This window comes from Pelophylax lessonae (genome assembly GCF_965119305.1).
Source record: "Pelophylax lessonae genome assembly, chromosome: 1".
Lineage (NCBI taxonomy): Eukaryota > Metazoa > Chordata > Amphibia > Anura > Ranidae > Pelophylax > Pelophylax lessonae.
In genome coordinates, this window is record NC_138768.1 from 345529226 (window position 1) to 345548255 (window position 19030).

The 19030-nt window shown below is 43.4% G+C and overlaps 1 protein-coding gene across 1 annotated transcript in view; it reads right to left on the minus strand.

The window, feature by feature from the left end:
* The window catches only part of ERCC6L2 (ERCC excision repair 6 like 2), a gene marked incomplete at its 5' end in the record, with an annotated part of 326876 nt that overhangs the window by 158477 nt on the left and 149369 nt on the right, over positions 1 to 19030 (minus strand). Inside the window, one exon of the mRNA XM_082244915.1 lies at positions 6918 to 6998. Within this exon, the coding sequence (XP_082101041.1) occupies positions 6918 to 6998 (81 nt within the window). The remainder of the gene's footprint in view (positions 1 to 6917; positions 6999 to 19030) is intronic.

A 19030-nucleotide genomic window follows, 5' to 3' on the forward strand; every position in this document is an offset into this window, starting at 1 on the left:
AAATGTCTTGCGGGGGCAGTTGGTGAATGCACCAACAAGAGATAATGCATTACTAGACCTACTGATTACAAACAACACAGACCTGATCGCAGACCTGGAAATACAGGGCAACTTAGGAAACAGTGATCACATGTTATTTACATTCAGTATAAACCACAGGAAAATGAAACACAAGGGTAATACAAGTACACTGAATTTCAAAAGAGCAAACTTTCCGAAACTGTGCTCCATGTTACATGATATTAAATGGGATAAAATCCTTGGAACACTGAGGAAAAATGGGAGTGCTTTAAGAACATATTAAATAAAGGTATTGGCCAGTGCATTCCAATGGGCAATAAATATAAAAGAGCTAAGATTAAACCTGGGTGACTAAGCTATAAGGTAAAAATGCATATAAAAGAGGAAAAAAAGGCTTTCAAAAAATATAAGGCTGAGGGGTTATTGTCAGCATTCCAACACTACAAGGAAAGCAATAAGAAGTGTAAAAGCCCAATCAGAGCGGCTAAAATAGGCCATGAAAGGCACATAGTGGAGGAGAGTAAAATATTTTTTTTTAAACATATTAACAGTAAGAAAGCGAGGCCAGAGCATATTCGCCCCATAAGAGAAGATGAAGTGAATTTGGTAACAAAAGACAAAGAGAAAGCAATGGTTTTAAATTCATTATCTTCCTAAATTTTCACAAAGGAAAAGGGGGGATATAGTAACCAAGACTGTATTGTTATTAACACGTCACAAAATTTACCTTTAAGGCTACCAGAAATAGGCTTAACACCAATAAATCACCAGGACCAGATGGCTTAAACCCACGAGTCCTTAAAGGAGTTGTAAAGGCAGGAGGTTGTTTAATCTTAATGCACTCTCTGCTAATACTTACATGAGCCTTATCTGTATACAGAGATGTCCACGAGTCCCTCTGCTGTCTGGGACTCTCTCCTGATTGGCTGAGACACTGCAGCAGTGCCATGGGCTCCCGCTGCTGTCAATAAAACTCAGTTAGCCAATCAGGAGGGGGGCTGGACCAAAGGGCAGCTCCATGTCTGAATGGACAAGCTGCTTGCTGTGGGGGCACTCCACAGGAGGGAGGAGCCAGGAGCAGCAAAGTGGGACCTGAAAAGAGGAGGATTCAGGCTACTCTGTGCAAAACCAACTGCACAGAGGAGGTAAGTATAACATGTTTGTTATTTTAAAAAAAAGAAAACACGAGACTTTACAATCACTTTAAGGAACTCAGTCAGGTGATAGCTAGACTGTTTTTCGTAATTTTTATGGACAGTTTATTGATTGGAATGGTACCAGCTGATTGGAGAAAAGCCAACAAGGTACCAATATTTAAAAAAGGGATATATCCCTAGAAACTACAGGCCAGTCAGTCTAACATCAATAGCTTGTAAGCTATTGAAGGGGATGATAAGGGACTATATCCAAGAATTTGCTGATGAAAACAGTATCATTAGTAGTAATCAGCATGGATTTATGAAGGATCGTTGTTGCCAGACCAATCTGTTAACATTCTATGAGGAAGTGAGATGCTATCTAGGAAAAGGAAGGCCTGTAGATCTGGTATATCTGGAATTTGCAAAGGCATTTGATACAGTTTCCCATAAACATTTACTTTAAAAACTGAGGTTTGTGGGCATGCACTATAGGGTATGTACCTGGATAGAAAACTGGTTACAGGGGCAGGTCCAAAAGGGCGGTGATAAATAGTGAGTACTCTGAATGGTCTGGTGTGGTAAGTGGGGTCCCCGAAGGATCTGTCCTGGGACCAATTCTGTTTACTTTATTCATAAATGGGAGGATGAGATAAACAGCCAAATCTCAGTGTTTGCTGATGATACAAAGCTAAGCAGGGCAATAACTTCACAACAAAATATGGAAACCTTACAAGAAGACCTAAATAAAATAATCAGGTGGGCAACTACATGGCAAATGAGGTTTAATGTTGAAAAATGTAATGTAATGCATTTGGGTGCTAAAAATACGAATGCAATTTACTCGCTAGGGGGAGAACCACTGAGGGAATCCAGGATAGAAAAAGATCTGGGGGTCCTAGTAGATGACAGGCAAAGCAATAGCCTGCAATGCCAAGCTGCTGCAAGCAAAGCCAACAGAATATTAGCATGCATCAAAAAGTGGATATACTCAAGGGATAAAAAATAATTCAACACAGAAGAAATAAGGCACCTGGAACAGAAAAAAACCCTTGGTGGGTTTAAAGCCAATAGGTCCACAGCCGCTCCTGTGAAACCTCCTGGGTTGAAGAATGGGATATGTCAGCAGAAGGCAACCACGAGCGCTTAGGTTGGCTTGATAGGGATGGATGACAGTCTAACACAAAGGATTGTTTTATGTAAACACCTGCATCATAATTATGCATTGCATTTGCATGTCCCATACAGTTCAATAAGAAGAGATCTGTACAAAAAAAAAAAAAAAAATGACACCTCTCCTTCCTGACTTCCCAGAAATAGCTTAATGCAGGGGTCTCTGTCTCTCTCTCTCTCTCCCTTCCATACTGATAAAGGATGTCTGTCTGTCTGCCTATAGGAGACTCATTGCTCTGCTGGGTTATCATATCAGTGACAAGTATGCTCATTGGTGTAATTAGCTTCATTTTATAATTTCCTGTTAAATGACTTTAATATCAGGGATAATGTGATTATAGAAACAGTATAGCATTCAACATCAGTTTCTCATGGCTGCAGGACTACAAGTCCCAGCATGTTCTCTCAAGTCACTGGTGACTTGTTTTTTCTGGATATCAATGTGCCACATATAAATTATCAACTATTCTCTCTCTCTATCTCATTTGTGGGAAAAAGTCATTTTCGGTTTCGGTTTTCGGCCAAGGGCATCCTGCATTTTCGGTTTCGGCCCAGAATTTTCATTTTGGTGCATCCCTAGTGATGATGTCGGTCACCGCACCCAGGAGGCAGGCTCTGAGATCAGGAAGCGGTCTGTCAGTGGAAAGCAAGCCGGAAACAGAGAGGTCCCTTCCCCGTGACATTTTTTACGCTTCTGCGCCTCGTGGGGTCCATCAACAGACCGCTTCCTGATCTCAGAGCCTGCCTCTTGGGAGCGGTGACCGATTTTATCACCGACCGCCCCTGCCTGTCAGTTCAGGATCCACGCTGCCCTGTATTACACCAGCACACATTGCTCATGCCATCTGCAATCCACAGCTACGCGGCAGCCTATTGCATGGATCTATCAACAGCTATCCATCCCTTTGTGTGCTCTCTACTGCTGTCGTGCAAGTAGACAGGCTATGCCTGATCGTCAGTCTGTCTTATCTAGATGTGTAAGGGTCAGGCATATTTTAACCCTTCTTACTGTAATGGAATAAACGTTATGCCTTTTATCTACATAATACTGTGAAACAATTCCTTGTGTTAGACTGCCATCCATCCCTATGAAGCCAACCTAACCTGGTTCCCTTCTGCAGACATAAAAAAATAATTTAATCACTCTACAAGACTCTGGTCTGGCCGCATCTTGAGTATGCTGTCCAGTTCTGGGCACCAGTCCTGAAGAAGGATGTGCTGGAACTGGAGAAAGTCCAGAAAAGGGCAACAAAGCTAATAAAAGGGACTGGAGAACCTCAGTTATGGGAAAAGACTACAAGCATTGAACTTATTCTCTCTGGAGAAGTAATGCCTTACTGGTGACCCCAGCATAGGCAAAAAACCATTTCCATGGGAGGGAGTTTAAAAATGACATGCGGCCATTCACTGAAATACGTCATCTACTGACGAAACGCGTAGGAGGAGCCTGCGGCACGTCACGCTGTGACCTACGAGGGGACGCGGCGGCCATTTTCCAGGTTGGAAACGAAGTCCCGGGAATGCTCTGAGACACGCTGTTTTGTCTCTGTGTAAATGTGAGTTGCCACTCTTCGTTCCTTTATTCCATTAAAGTCTGTGATTGTACTTCACTATGGGAGTTGTCCCTCTTTTTTACACATGCATATGTTCCGGTGGAGCTGATGTGAGGGATATCTGGAGCCGGCTTACTATCTGCATAAGCTTTTGTATCTTACATACAGGCTGGATACGATCCCTGTAGTGGGGATCATCGCATTGTGGTAAGGGGCCATTCTTATCTTTTGGTGGCGGTTCCTGTACACGGGGCTTTTGGAGCTTGGAGTGTCTGTCATTTCCATTTGGGAGCACCCTATCAGAAGGACTTTGTTTATTCCATTTGTCTGATTTATCTGAACACTTGTGTGGACTGTGGAGTTAATATTATTGTTACAAGCGCTACACCATATTCATTATATGTTGCTTTTCAGATCTGGTGGTTCTAATTCTAGGTCAGGTGTTGGCAGCTGTATCAAGTCTATAGACTTATTTTATTATTGATATTAATTTATTTGTCTAAGTGATGTTTTGAGCGCAGCAATACCCCCATTTTTTATTCACTGAAATAGGAAGAGAAGTGGTTTAACCTCAAACTGCATAGAGGGTTCTTTACTTTCAAGAGCCGCAAAGATGTGGAATTCTCTTCCACAAGCAGTGGTATCAGTAGGGAGCATCAATAGTTAAAAAAAAAAACATCTCAACGATCTTAAAGATCACAACATACAGGGATATGGGATTTACTATTGACATAAACACACACACACACCACAGGTTGAATTGGATGGACTAGTGTCTTTATTCGACCTTACCAACTATGTAACAGTGAACAGGCATGAATAAAATCATTGAAATCTCTTTTGGTCTGAAAACAGAGCCACAACCTCCAGTGCCACCACTTGGGCTATAGCTTTTTATAACTCCCCCTGCGTAGGGGGAGAGAAAGTACATTGGAGGGGAAAAAAACTAGATGGAACTCAACTTACTTGTGTAGACCCTCATCTTCTGTTTACTGGGTAAAAGTATGCCACCCGTCAACTTCTTTTTGTGCGCATTCAAAAAATCCCCAAAGAGATGTTCCTCCTCAAAGAGCATCTTCTCCAATCTGTTCTAACAGGCTGGATCTGCCAACCAACATTAAAGTACAATGCAAGACAACTGAGGGAGTGTATCGCTCATCCTGTCCATCTTCATTTTTGACTTTTGAAAAAAGTTGCCAGTTCCCTTTTAAGGGAAGCCATTTGCATGGAAAATTCTACTTTGCTGAGGCAAGAGGAATGTGACGACTTTGACTCTTGCACATTAGCTGCCCCTTTGGAAGAACTGCTATTGCACAGTCTGACACAATCTGTATGCACCATTCAAGCTTTCTTTGAGAGGGCCAAGACAGTGCAGGTTTCTAAAATCTATTGGGGTTGATCTATGAAAACTGGAGCGAAAGTGGAATTGTTAACAATAGTAATTGATCCAATTCCGTGTTTAATTTAAAGATGACATTTATGCTTCCAAGCAGACATATGACTGAGTTACAGGAGGTCTAAACATGAATCCTAGTCCTTAAATAGGTTTCATTTTCTTTTTTTTAGTGGGCACAAGTATTTTCTGAAATAATATTTTATATGAACAATTTACATATGTTGTATCTGCTGCTATATTTTTTAGTTTCAAAAACAGTATGAAAGAATTAGAACCCCAGTGAAGTTGTATTGCGGTCTTGGCTAATGCTAGGTAGATTCTCGCTCTCCATTTGTCCTGGTGACCATGGTCATTGAAATGGAAAGTGAGAGGAAATCCAAAATTTTACAGCTGGCACTGGAAAAAGAGGAGAGGTAAATCTTCCATAGGGAAAACCTATTCTGGTAAAAACTAAGAGAAAAATTCTCCTCAGTTTATAGAGATTTCCTAAATTCTTCTCCCCAATGAGACACAGACAGCAGAAAATAAACTTGAAGGTTTCAACCCTTCCTTTCGTTTTAGCAATGCAAATACTTTTACATTTGAGAATGTAATACTGATCAACTTTTCTATGTACACTATATGTAACAATTCAGTTCAGCTCTGCCATTTATCTTTCCAAGGATTTTCAAAGGCACTATATATTTTATTAATGAAGATATATATATATATATATATATATATATATATATATAAATAATACACAATGTTCCTATGCACCATTTCATATTTAAAAAGCTACAAACATTGCAAAAATATTTTCAATAGTATTTTTAACTGAAAAAAAAAAAAACCTGAACACATATATACATATATATATATATATATATATATATATATATATATATATATATATACACACAAAATCACAATACATTAGCTTTAAAGGAAAATACAACAATTTAAATAACCATTGTTTTATGAATGTAATTATCATATTTGTACAACATCTGCCAGCTATACATAATAAATTATATACTGTGTCAATATTTAATTCAAGGTATAAAATGTACATAATCTACAAAGACATTAGCCACATGCTACACCCCAGGGAAGGCTCCACAAGTAGATGCAAGTTTTCCAACTAGCTAATTTTGCCAGAACTACAATGATTTACCACTCAGTACATCATGAGTGATGTAATTTGGGATACAGTTATCCTATGGTAAATGAGTCACTTGGGTGAGGTGGTAAAACTTTGTACATACATAAAATCTAGACAAATATCCTCACATCTGCAAATCTGTCACAAAGTTAATTTGTAGACAGTGATGGTAATTTTCTCATCTGTTTTCATTTCTTTTGGGCATATAAACATGTATATTTAGCTTGTGGTAGAGACACATCGTAATTATTAGTGAGTGGTGCAGCAGTACAGAAGTGTTATGGTTTTGGCATTTGACTATAGCACATTAATACATATTATGGGTCGATTATAAAATATAATACAACTCTTCAAACTTTCATCAGAACTTTAAATATACAAAAGAAATGTGTAATGGATTTGATGTTTCCTATTTCTAGTAAAAAAGTTAACATTTTCGCTACGCATGTATTACACTTACCATATATTTGAATAAAACTTAAAGGCATACTCACAGTGTTTGTGTTGCTTGTTAAGGATTGTTGATTTAAGTACATGGTTGCACTCCTGATTCCTGCTTCAACTTGACCTTCACGCTGTGTACATTTAAGAAACATGTAATAGTAAATGTGTGTATTCAACTTATGACATAGGGATAAAAAGAAATATAAAAGAAACAATTCTGTTTTGTTTTGAACATACAGATATGCACATCCCTTATCTGGTACGTTTGAGGCACATAGCTTTAATGAGCTTCTGTGTAATATGGAGCTCCTTGACAAAACTCAAACATGGCATATTTATTTCTTTTTTTTGGGGGGGCAAAAAACAAGATTTCTGCACTTCCAGTAAAATCTTTTTCTCGAAGTCCATTGAGGGACACAGGCGTTTAGTGATTCTTGGACATTCGGGACACATGGGCAGATCCTGTGTCTTTCAATTGACTTTAAGAAAAGATTTTGTGACAAGTAAAACTATCTTATTTTCTTTATGGTCTATTGAGCGACACAGGACATCCAAAAGCAGCTCACTTGAGGACAATGAGAGATTATACATATGTGCAAATCACATTACAAAGAATATCTGTGTCACAGTCTGGAATCAGGCTTGAAGCCAGTAGCTATAGCAGTGGAGCAGCACCCACCGACAAGCGAGACAGGTCACCCTGGCTGATGACACTGGTTCACCTGAGGTACGGAATCTAAAAACGAAATGGTATTAACCAAAGCTCCTGATGGTGGAGCTGCGTTTAGTACCAGGTCACGGTCCTCAGGATATCCCCACCAGGAGGTGAGCAAGCCAGGTCCAGTACCAATATTCAAAAAAGGGCAGAGGCATATCCCGGGAAATTATAGGCAGGTCATTTTTGAATGTGTCTTTCCAAATATTTCAATAAAGGAACCGTTTGAATTGTAAAAAAAAAAAAATTATGGGCAGGTCACCCTGACGTCATTAGTATGTAAATTACTGGAAGGGATGATAAGGTACTACATCCAAGAATTTGCTAAAGACAACAACATCATCAGCAGTAATCAGCACAGGTTTACAAAAGGGCGCTCTTGTCAAACCAATCTGATAACATTCTAGGAGGAGAGCTGTGAGCTAGATAGGCGGAGTCCTGTGGATGTGGTGTATCTGGATTTTGCTAAGGTATTTGTTAGTTACCCAGAAACGCTTAACTTACAAAATAAGGTCTGCAGGCATAGACCACAAGGTTTGCTCTTGGATAGAAAACTGGTAAAAGGGGCGTATCCAAAGGGTGGTAATAAATAATGTGTACTCAGACTGGTCTGGGGTGGTAAGTGGGGTCCCCCAAGGCTCAGTCCTAGGACGAATTTTGTTCAATTTATTCATAAATAGCATAGAGGACGGGATCATTAGCTCAATCTCAGTTTTTGCAGATGACACAAAATTAAGCAGGACAATAACTTCACATCATGATGTAGAAATCTTACAGAATGACCAGAACAAAATAAGAGAGTGGGCAACTTCATGGCAAATGAGGTATAATGTGGAGAAGTTTAAGGTATTGCACTTAACGCAAACGCATAATAAGCTTTAGGGGGAACCTCTGGGGGAATCAAAAATGGAGAAAGATCTGGGAGTCTTAGTAGAAGATAGACTAAGCAATAGCATGCAATGTCAAGCTGCAGCTGCCAAAGCTGTCAGAATATTAGCATGCATAAGGAAGGGGATATATTCCAGAGATAAAACTATAATCCTACCACTTTATAAAACTCTGGTCTGACCACATCTGGAGTACTCTGTCCAGTTCTGGTCGCCAGTCCTCAGAAGGGATGTGCTGGAGCTCTCTGAGAGTCCAGAGAAGGGCAACTAAACCAATTAGGGGATTGGAAGACCCTAATTATGAAGAGCATTTACAAGCGATTGATTTATTCTCCCTGGAGAAGTGACACCTGAGAGGAGACATGATAGCGATTTACAAATACCTCAACGGTGATCTCAGCATAGGAAAAAAAAACGATTCAGTCACAAGGAATGTAAGAGGGCACTAGGCCATACAATGGGATTAGAAGCGATTTAACCTAAGGCTGCGCAGGGTTTTTTTTACAGTAAGGGCTATAAGATTGTGAAACTCTCTACCAAAAATAGTAGTAACTGCGGGGAGTATGGCTACTTTTTAAAAGACACTTGGACGTACATCTCAAAGATCAAAACATTCAGGAGTATGGGAAATGAATACATCCACACACACCTACACGGGTTGAACAGGATGGACTGTTGTCTTTATTCACCCTCAACTACTATGTAACTATGTATGTAACCAGATATAGCAGGTAAAGACCAAGCAAAAGCGTAGTCAGGAAACAAGCCAAAAGGTCAGTAATAAATGGTTTCAGGTTGGGATTAAGCAGAAGTGTAGTCGAGGAACAAGCCAAAGGTCGGTAACGAATTGTAGCCAAGACACGGATGGGAACAGGAGAGACAAAAGCGAGATATTGGCTGGAGGGAGTATAATAATCTGGCAAACAGGGAGTGCAGAGACATGGCGTAAATCAGGAAGTTCATGGGAGGAGCAAGGAATTCAAGGTTCCAGACAAACAAGATTCGAGGCAGGACCATTCAAGGATTTGTTCAGGAAACTGTCCAGCATTACAGATGGCTCAGAAAGTAGAGTCATTGCCAGACACAGCAGAGATCCCAGGTTTAAGTCCAGACCCTGACAATCTGTAATTATCAATATGTGAAAAAAGGATAGACAAAGCTGGTTTAACAAAATATGTAAATTGTCATAACCCAAAGGGAGGGCACCTAGGATCAACCTAGTGCTCCAGACCAGGAAAGGTAATTTTCAGTAGAGGGAAACTGCTACCGGAAGACTGATAGGCATCAAATAGCAATGTGAAGGGCAACTAATCATTCACCATTAGGAAAAACAAGTGGAATAACAAGTATCTGGGCCAAAACAAGTATTTGGACCAATGGCTAAAGTGGTCCACAATAAGGAATGTTTTCTAGGGTAAAGACCTAAGCCTAAAACCCTTGACTTCGGGGAAGGAACAGTAAAAATTGATTTCTGTTGATATCGCATGACATGAAATCCCCCAGGAAAAGGAATGGGTTGACGAGAGTCCAACCATGGAAGATTTGAATCTTATCTGTGACGAAAATAGGAGTCTCCTGTTGAAAGGAGTGCAACATCCAATGGAGCAGGATTCCCAAGGGTATGGTGCCATCAGATTAGGAATCAAAGGGTGCAGAGTACCCAAACAAACTTGGAAAAAGTACAATGGAGTGAAGTAATTCTAGAAGCAGGGCAGCTAAAGAAGGTACCCAAGTGTTTGCAAATGTATAAAAAAGGAAGAACTGAAATATCACACTGGCATAAGTATTCAGACCCTTTGCAAAAACACTTGAAATTTAGCTCAGGTGCCTCTCATTTTCTCTTAATCATTGCTTAGATGTTTCTACACCTTGATTAAAGTCCACTTGTAGAAAATTAAATACATTGATTGGAAATTATTTGGAAAGGCACATACCTCTCTATAAAAGGCCTCACAGCTGACAATGCATACTCTATCAGTGCAAAAGCCATGATGTCAAAGGAACTGCCAGCAGACCTCAGAGACAGGTATACTGCAAGGCACAGATCTTAGGAAAGCTTTAAAAATATTTCTGCTGCACGGAAGGCTCCCAAGAGCACAGTAGCCTCTAGAGCTGCACGATTCTGGATAAAATGGGAATCACAAATTTTTTGCTTAGAATAAAGATCAGGATTCTCTCAAGATTCTCGGTGTAACATCATATTTTACATTATACAAAAAATTTATATTTTTTCCCCAAAAAACTGTTTGAAAGACTTCTGCGCAAATACAGTGTGACATAAAATATTGCCATTTTGTTCTCTGGAGTCTCTGCTAAAAAATATATATATATATAGAATGTTTGGGGGTTCTAAGTAATTATTTAAAAAAAAATACTGATTTCAACTTGTAAGCAACAAGTGTCAGAAAAAGGCCTATTCTGTAAGAGGTTAACCTGCCCTTACTTACAGATGGAAGTTAAATCCTTTGATCTAAAACAGGGGTGGGGAACCTTTTTTCTGCCAAGGGCCATTTGGGTATTTATAAAATCATTCGGGGGGCCATACAAAATTATCAACTTAAAAATGTGCCTGTTATATTTGGTCAAACATTTAATTAACTCACCCCTAATGTGATGGCTGCAACTGCTTCTCTTTGGTGAGGTGTGTGATGTTAGCTGGTATTGATGATGTTGCTACTCGCAACTGGTTTTCCAGGTTTGTGTTGGTCAGTCTGGAGCGCAGTCGACTTTGTGGTGGTAAGTTTTGAAAAGAACTGCTGGTGGTTAATGCTGGTGGGTATAGCTGGCTGGTACTGCTGGTGGGTACAGCTGTGGGTACTGCTGGCTCAGGCTGGTACTGCTGGCTTGTACTGTGCTGTGGGTACTGCTGACTGGTACTGCTGGCTCAGGCTGGTACTGCTGTGGGTATTGCTGATTCAGGCTGGTACTGTGCTGTAGGTACTGCCTTGGGTACTGCTGGCTCAGGCTGGTACTGCTGGCTGGTAATGTGCTGTGGGTACTGCTGGCTCAGGCTGGTACTGCTGGCTGGTACTGTGCTGTAGGTACTGCTGACTCTGGCTGGTACTGCTGTGGGTACTGCTGGTTCTGGCTGGTACTGCTGTGGGTACTGCTGGTTCTGGCTTATACTGCTGTGGGTACTGCTGGCTCTGGCTTATACTGCTGTGAGTACTGCTGGCCCTGGCTGGTACTGCTGGCTCTGGCTGGTACTGTTGGTTCTGGCTGGTGCTGCTGTGTGTGCTGCTGGCGGGAAATGCTAGCTAGCAGCGGCGCCGTGCTGGAGGAAGTGGCGGTTTCCTGTATTGGTCACAGGCGGAGTGCATTTCATATCACTCCGCCTGTGACTCACTCAGACTGTCAGAATGGAGCCGGAACTATACAGGAAGCATTGGCTCAGTTCGGACAGATCAGCTGAGAGACACAGACTCAGCTGCATGGGGGGCCAGACCAAATTACTTCGAGGGACATAGGTTCCCCACCCCTGATCTAAAAGAAGGAAATGATACATTAAAAAGCATTGGGTTTATAGTTATCTAGCAGCCTTAACAATGTTGATAAACATTTGCTGGAGGCTCTTTTTTTTTTTTGACAGCTGTGAGTGAGCAGAGAACAGTTCTGTAAGAATTGAAGACATGCCATTTTAAGATCGTGAGGGTGGGGGGTGTTGGGATCCCCAGAGGGTCCCGGCAGCCTCTATGACTCTTGGAGGAATGGGTGTGACCTTATGATGTCACGTCCAGCCTGGCAGTTGTGAATACTGCCGTGTTCTCGGCTGGAAAGCTGGGATCTTTTTTTTTTTTTTTTTTTTTTTTAATTTTAGGCTTTCCAGCCTGGAGGAGAGATGTGGGATCTTATTGACCCCAAATCTCTCCATAAGGAGGACCTTTCACAAGGGATGTTTACATTCCTTGTAATAGGAATAAAAGTAAATCGGAAAAAAAAAAGACTTAAAGGGAAAATTGTAAAATAAATAAAAAAAAATTGAAAGTGCCCCCCCCCCCCCCGTCCCCATACGCAGAAGTGAACGCATACGTACGTCTCGCCCACACATGTAAACGGCGTTCAATCCACACATGTGAGGTATTGCTGCAAATGTTACAGCAAGAGCAACAATTCTAGTCCAAGACCTTCTCGGTAACTCTATACAGGTAACCTGTAAAAAAATTTTTAAAGTGTTGCCTATGGAGATTTTTAAGTAGAAATTTGGCGCCATTCCACGAGTGTGTGCAATTTTAAAGCATGACATGTTAGGTATCTATTTACTTGGCGTAACATCATCTTTCACAATATACAAAAAATTGATCTAACTTTAGTGGTTTGGTTTTTTAAATTTATGAAACTATTTAAAAAAAAAAAACGCATTTGAAAAATTGCTGCGTAAATACCTTGTGACATAAAAAGCTGCAATAACCAACATTTTATTCCCTAGGGTCTCTGTTAAAAAAACATACATAATGTTTGGGGGTTCTGAGTAATTTTCTAGCAAAAAAATAATGATTTTTACATGTAGGACTGGAGTGCCAGATTTGACCTGGTATGGTCATTTAGAATTGACATGTTAAAGTGATTGTAAACTCTCGCTTTTTTTCCCTATAAAAATAATAAACATGTTTCTCTTTCGTTCATTGATGGACACAGCTCCTCATCCTCTTGACTATGTGGATTATACTGCCCCCTACAGGAGTAGGACACTAAGCAGAAAAGAACTTGACTATGCCTATGGGGCAGTCCCAGGGGGGATACTCCCACTCTCTGCTATAGGTACTGCCTAGTCAGGAGTAAGGACCTAGTTTCCTGCTGGGATCTCTGGTCCAGGAAATGTTTTCTTCTTAAATGGAATTTTTTTCCTCTTTTTATTATTTTGTTCCTGTGAGATCTACAATCAAGTGCCGGACTGGGTGACGGACTGGATAATCTAGATCAAGAAGGTCCCCTCAGTCTGGCCAGCGAACGTGGGTAGACAGCAGCTCCACACCAGGTCGGCCGCGACATAGTCCCACCAGACGGGGGCTGAGGTAAACGTCTCGCGAGGGCGGATACAAACTGGCTTTGGCAGCGTTTTTTCCTGGCCGACAGCACCCACATTACCATGGAGCGGTGCCCACTCTGTTGCTGGTGTGGTAAGTAGCTGTCCCCTCTCTCTCCCTGGAGGGTTTTGGGGTGGACGTGGGTCCCTCCCTGGGATGGTCGGACCCCCGGGCTCCCCTCCCAGTCAGTGTTCCCCTCTTTCTCAGTGGTCTTCTGCAGACCTTTGCCCCCCATCTGCCCACACCCCCCCCCCCTGGGGTGGACATACCTTTTTAGGTCGGTCTAGGTGTTAAGCTGGCAAAGGGGGTGTGGGGGGAGGGAGCGCGCTGCCGGCGACTGAACAATCGAACCTTGGGAGGGGGGTACCTGACCGGTGGTGGTGATTCTGTTTGTGGGGCTCTGTCTCTGCTTTTGCTGCAGTAGTGCTCTGTGCCGGGCCTTGTGGTGCCACCGGCACGTTGGGGTGTCCCTTGCAGTATTCCACACTTTTTTGTGTGGGTTCCCCTCTCCATTCATGGAGTCCCTAGAGCATATTTCCCCACCGGATCTCCTCTCAGAGGCTGTCGGGCCCCAACAACTGATTGCACTGATGGCGGTCCTGGAGTCCTTGGTGTCCGAGGTAGATTTGGTCCTGGGAAAGCAGGCTAGCAAAAAGCGTCCCTGGCCTTCACCTGCTTCCTCTGTCTCATCAGATCCTCGCTGGTCTTGGTAAGCCGATCTGGTATGGCTGGTTGCCGATGCTCCTTGGAGACTTCCTCTAAGGGAAGATCTGTTGTCGCAAGGACCAATCTTCCATCCTGCTTTACAGTCACTGGCTTGGACAGCCTGACTGTTGAAAGCCAGGTGCTGAAGAATAGGGTTGTCTGACTCAGTGATCCCTACGCTGTTAAAAGCTAGAAAATCTACTTCTAGTAAGATTTACCATTGTACTTGTAAGACGTACATTGCGTGGAGTGAATCCCTCAGGGTTCACCCTCGCTCCTTTTCGGTAACTCGGCTCTTGCCTTTCCTCCAACGAGGGGGTTGAGCAGCACCTGGCCTTGAGTACCAAAAAGGGTCAGGTTGTGGCTTTGGCGGTTTTCTTTCAATGTCATTTGGCCACACACTCCTTGGTGCGTACCTTTCTTCAAGGAGTGAGACACTTGGTTCCTTCAGTGCGGTCTCCACCACGACACCTCAATTTGGTGTTGTCAGTTCTCCAGAAGCCTCGCTTTGAAAACATTCGGGAGGTTCCCCTGCTTACATTGTCCCAGAAGGTGGCCTTTTTGGTGGCCATTACTTCTGCGCACAGGGTGCCGGAGCTGGCAGCGCTGCCTTGTCGTTCCCCTTACCTGGTGGTTCACAGGAATAAGGTGGTTCTTCGTTCATGTTAGTCTCTGAAAATCAGGTCGTTTCTGATTTTCATCTGAATGAAGACATCGTATTGCCCTCTCTGTGTTCTAGGCCTAAGCATCCTAAGGAAATTGCCTTGCATTCCCTGGATGTAGTTCGTGTAATAAGGGTGTACCTGGTAGCTACGAAGTCTTTTAGGGAGTCAGACTCACTATTTGTCCTCACGGATGGACCTCCCAAAGGGTTGGCAGCTTCTGCTGCGACCATTTCCAGATGGATCAGACAGACTCTGGTTCAGGCTTATTCCATTAAGGATCAGGTTCCTCCTTTCCCTGTTAAGGCGCACTCTACTCTGGCTCTTAGTGCCTCCTGGGCCTCCCGTCATCAGGCGTCAGTGATGCAGGTTTGCAAGGCGGCTACCTATGCACACGTTCACAAAGTTTTATAAGATGCATGCGTTGGCATCTGCGGATGCTGCCTTTGGCTGTAAGATTTTGCAGTTGCAGGCTGCTGTTAAGAGGACTTGGTCCTCTTTGAGGGTGTTTTAATTTTTTTCAGGTGATCTCCAGTTGTTTTATGGTTGAGCTCCATGTTACCTGGTTGGCTAGGTTTAGCCTTGGGAAGTATTTTTTTCTTGCTGTTCCCACCCCATGCTTTGGAACATCCCACGTAGTCAAGAAGATGAAAAGCACCCACCCCTCTATGGAGTTGGGTTTTTTCTCTTCTGACACTGCTTGTAACAAAATTGAGTACCTATAGCAGAGAGTGGGAGTATACCCCCTGGGATTGCTCTATAGGTGTAGTCAAGTTCTTTTCTGCCTAGTGTCCTACTCCTGTAGGGGGCAGTATAACCCACGTAGTCAAGAAGATGAGGCGCTGTGTCCGTCAATGAACATCAGAGAAAAATGGATTTTTGTAAGATCTTACCGTAAAATCCTTTTCTCTTAAGCTCATTGACAGACGTAGTCTTCTTGATTCTCAAGAGCTGGGTTATGTTGTCTCCGCAGGAGTAGGACTAGGCAGAAAGACAAAACGTTCTGGCTCCACCTTAGGGGCAGTCCCTGAGGGTATATCCTCCCTCTCTCTGCTACAGGGAATCAGTTCTGTTCTAAAGCAGTAACAGAGAATTTAACCCAACCCAACTCAATGATAGAGGGGCGGGTACTACCTCTGTCAATGAGCTTAAGAGAAAAGGATTTTACGGTAAGATCTTACAAAAATCCATTTTTTCCTATCGCTCATTGACAGACGTAGTCTTCTTGATTCTCAAGAGCTGGGACATCCAGAAGCAGTGCCACAAATGAGGGGTGGGATTGACAGAAATCAAAATCCAATCTAGAAGGCCCAACCGGAGCCAACCAGAAGTATCAAAGGACTCATCGAGTAAACAGATGAGACCTACCCCACAAATCCTCGAGGTAGACCAACAGTCTCCTCAAACAGTGGCCTGCAGGAACCTTGCGGCCAGAAGAGGCATCTGACGATGCCATCACATGAACCTTATACAATATTGTAAAGGTATGAACCGACGACTAAACAGTCGCCTTGAAAACCTGAACCACTGACGCCTGATGGCGGAAGGTCCAGGAAACTCTAAGCGCCCGAGTAGAATGCGCCTTAAAAGGGAACGGGGGATCCCGACCCTTAGATAAAATAAGCCTATACCACCGTCTGTCTGATCCATCTAAAGATGGTCGCAGCAGAACAGGCAACCCCTACTTAGGGCCATCCGTGATCACAAACAGTGAATCCGTCTTACAAATTGAATCCGTAGTATTCAAATATATCCTGATCGCCCGAACTACATCCAAGGAATGCAACGCAATTCTCGAGGATGATTGGGCTAAGGACATAGGAAGGACAATACACTGTCCTCATTCAATGAAACTTTGAAACCACCTTAGGAAGGAAGGATGGATTCGGATGAAGAACAACCTTATCCCTATGAACCACCAGATCTGGGGAACAACAGGATAATGCAGCCAGTTCTGACACCCTGCGTGCAGAAGTGATAGCCACCAAGAAGACCACCTTCTGGGATAAAGTAAGCAAGGGAATCTCCCTGATATTTTCAAAGGGAGGTGTCTGAAGAACCGACAGCACCAAATTAAGATCCCAGGATGGTAACGGCGCGTGCACTGGCAGAGCCAGGTGTCGCACCCCCTGGATGAAATTCCGCACCAAGGAATGAGTAGACAAAGGCTTCTGAAAGAAGATAGCAAATGCTGAAACCAGACCCTTGATAACACTCAAGGCCAGCTTCTGCTCAACTCCCTGTTGCAGAAAAGCCAATATTCGGACTACCGAATAAAGATGTAGATGGAACCCAGGGGATTCACACCACACAATATAAGACTCCCATGTACGATGATAATCTTTCTGGAAGTCGCTTTCCTTGTTTTAACTAGAGTAGGAATAACTGAAGCTGACAATCCCTTGTCCTTCAGCACCTGGGTCTCAATAACCAGGCCGTTTAAAACCAGCGATCGTAAAGCAGGATGGAAGATCGGTCCCTGAGACAGTAGATCCTCCCTGAGAGGAAGTCTCCACGGGACGTCCGCCACCAGTCTGACCAAGTCGGCGTATCAAGCTCGACGAGGCCAGTCCGGAGCTGCCAGGATTACTGGAATTCCTTCCTCCTCTATCCTGCGAAGAAGTCTTGGCAGTAACCCAAGAGGAGGGAAGGCATACATTAGCTGGTATTGCCCCCACGGGGTGACCAGTGCGTCTGCGGTCTCTGCTAGAGGATCGCGGGAGCGAGCCACGAATCTCTGTACTTTTCTGTTGAATCGTGATGCCAACAGATCCACATCCGGGGTGCCCCAACGTAGGCACAACTGGTGGAAAACTTCTGGATGGAGGGACCATTCCCCCTGATCCGGAGTCTGACGGCTGAGATAATCTGCCTGCCAATTTTCCACCCCCGGAATGAACACCGCAGAGATAGCTGGAACAAATCGTTCCGCCCAGCGAAGAATGCAAGCCACTTCTTTGGCCGCTCGGACACTCTTGGCCCTGGTGATTGACATAAGCCACGGCCGTGGCGTTGTCCAACTGGATCCGAACCGGGCTGCCCTGGAGCTGCTCGGTCCAGTGAATCAGACAAAGTCTGATCGCTCTCAGTTCCAATACATTTATCGGCAACCTGGATTCTTCCGGGGACCAAAGTCCCTGGACAGATAACTGACCGAGAATTCCTCCCCATCCGGATAGACTGGCATCCGTGGTCACTATCGTCCAATATATTGGCAGAAATTACTTTCCCTGGCTGAGCATCGGAGACCGAAGCCACCAGACCAGAGACTCTCTGGTCTGTTTGCTCAATCGGATCTGATTGTCCAGGGATTCCGGATTCCGATTCCATTAGAGAAGAATCTCTTGCTGAAGAATTCGGGTATGGGACTGGGCAAATGGGACTGCTTTGAAGGAAGCCACCATCAACCCCAGAACCCTCATGCAAGTTCGAAGAGAAGACCAGCTGTTGGATAGTAACAACTGGACTGCTAACTGAATCTTCCGGAGTTTCCCTACCGGAAGAAAAACTCTTGTCCTGACTGTGTCTAGAATTAGACCCAGATATTCGAGCCTCTGGGTGGGAACCAGAAATGACTTTTGCTGGTTCACCAGCCACCCGAATTCCTGTAAAGAAATCATAGTAATTTCTATGTTTTGTAGCAAGGTCTGAGGAGACTCTGCATGAAGCAGAAGATCGTCTAGGTAACCAAGAATCGATATGCCTCTTTGGCGCAGTAGTGCCAACATTGGGGCCAACACCTTCGTGAAGACCCGAGGAGCCGTGGCGAGACCGAAAGGTAACGCCACAGACTGATAGTGGTTCTCTTCTACGGAAAAGCGTAGAAACCGCTGATGTCCTGCGAAAATGGGAATGTGAAGATATGCGTCCTAGATGTCTATGGACGCTAGGACATCCCCTGGATGCAGGAAGGCTGCTACTGTGCGAATGGACTCCATTCTGAATCTTCTTATGTTGACAAAAGAATTGAGTGCCCTTAAGTCCAGAATTGGACGCACTTTGCCCTCTTTCCTGGGTATTGTAAATAGGTTTGAATAAAACCCCTGAAAACGTTCTGTCCAAGGAACGTGGACTACCACTCCTTGTTGTAGTAAATCCGTAACTGCTCTCCGCAGATCTTCTAACGATCCGGGGATAGTCGAATATTGGAAGGGAAGAATCGCGCCGGTG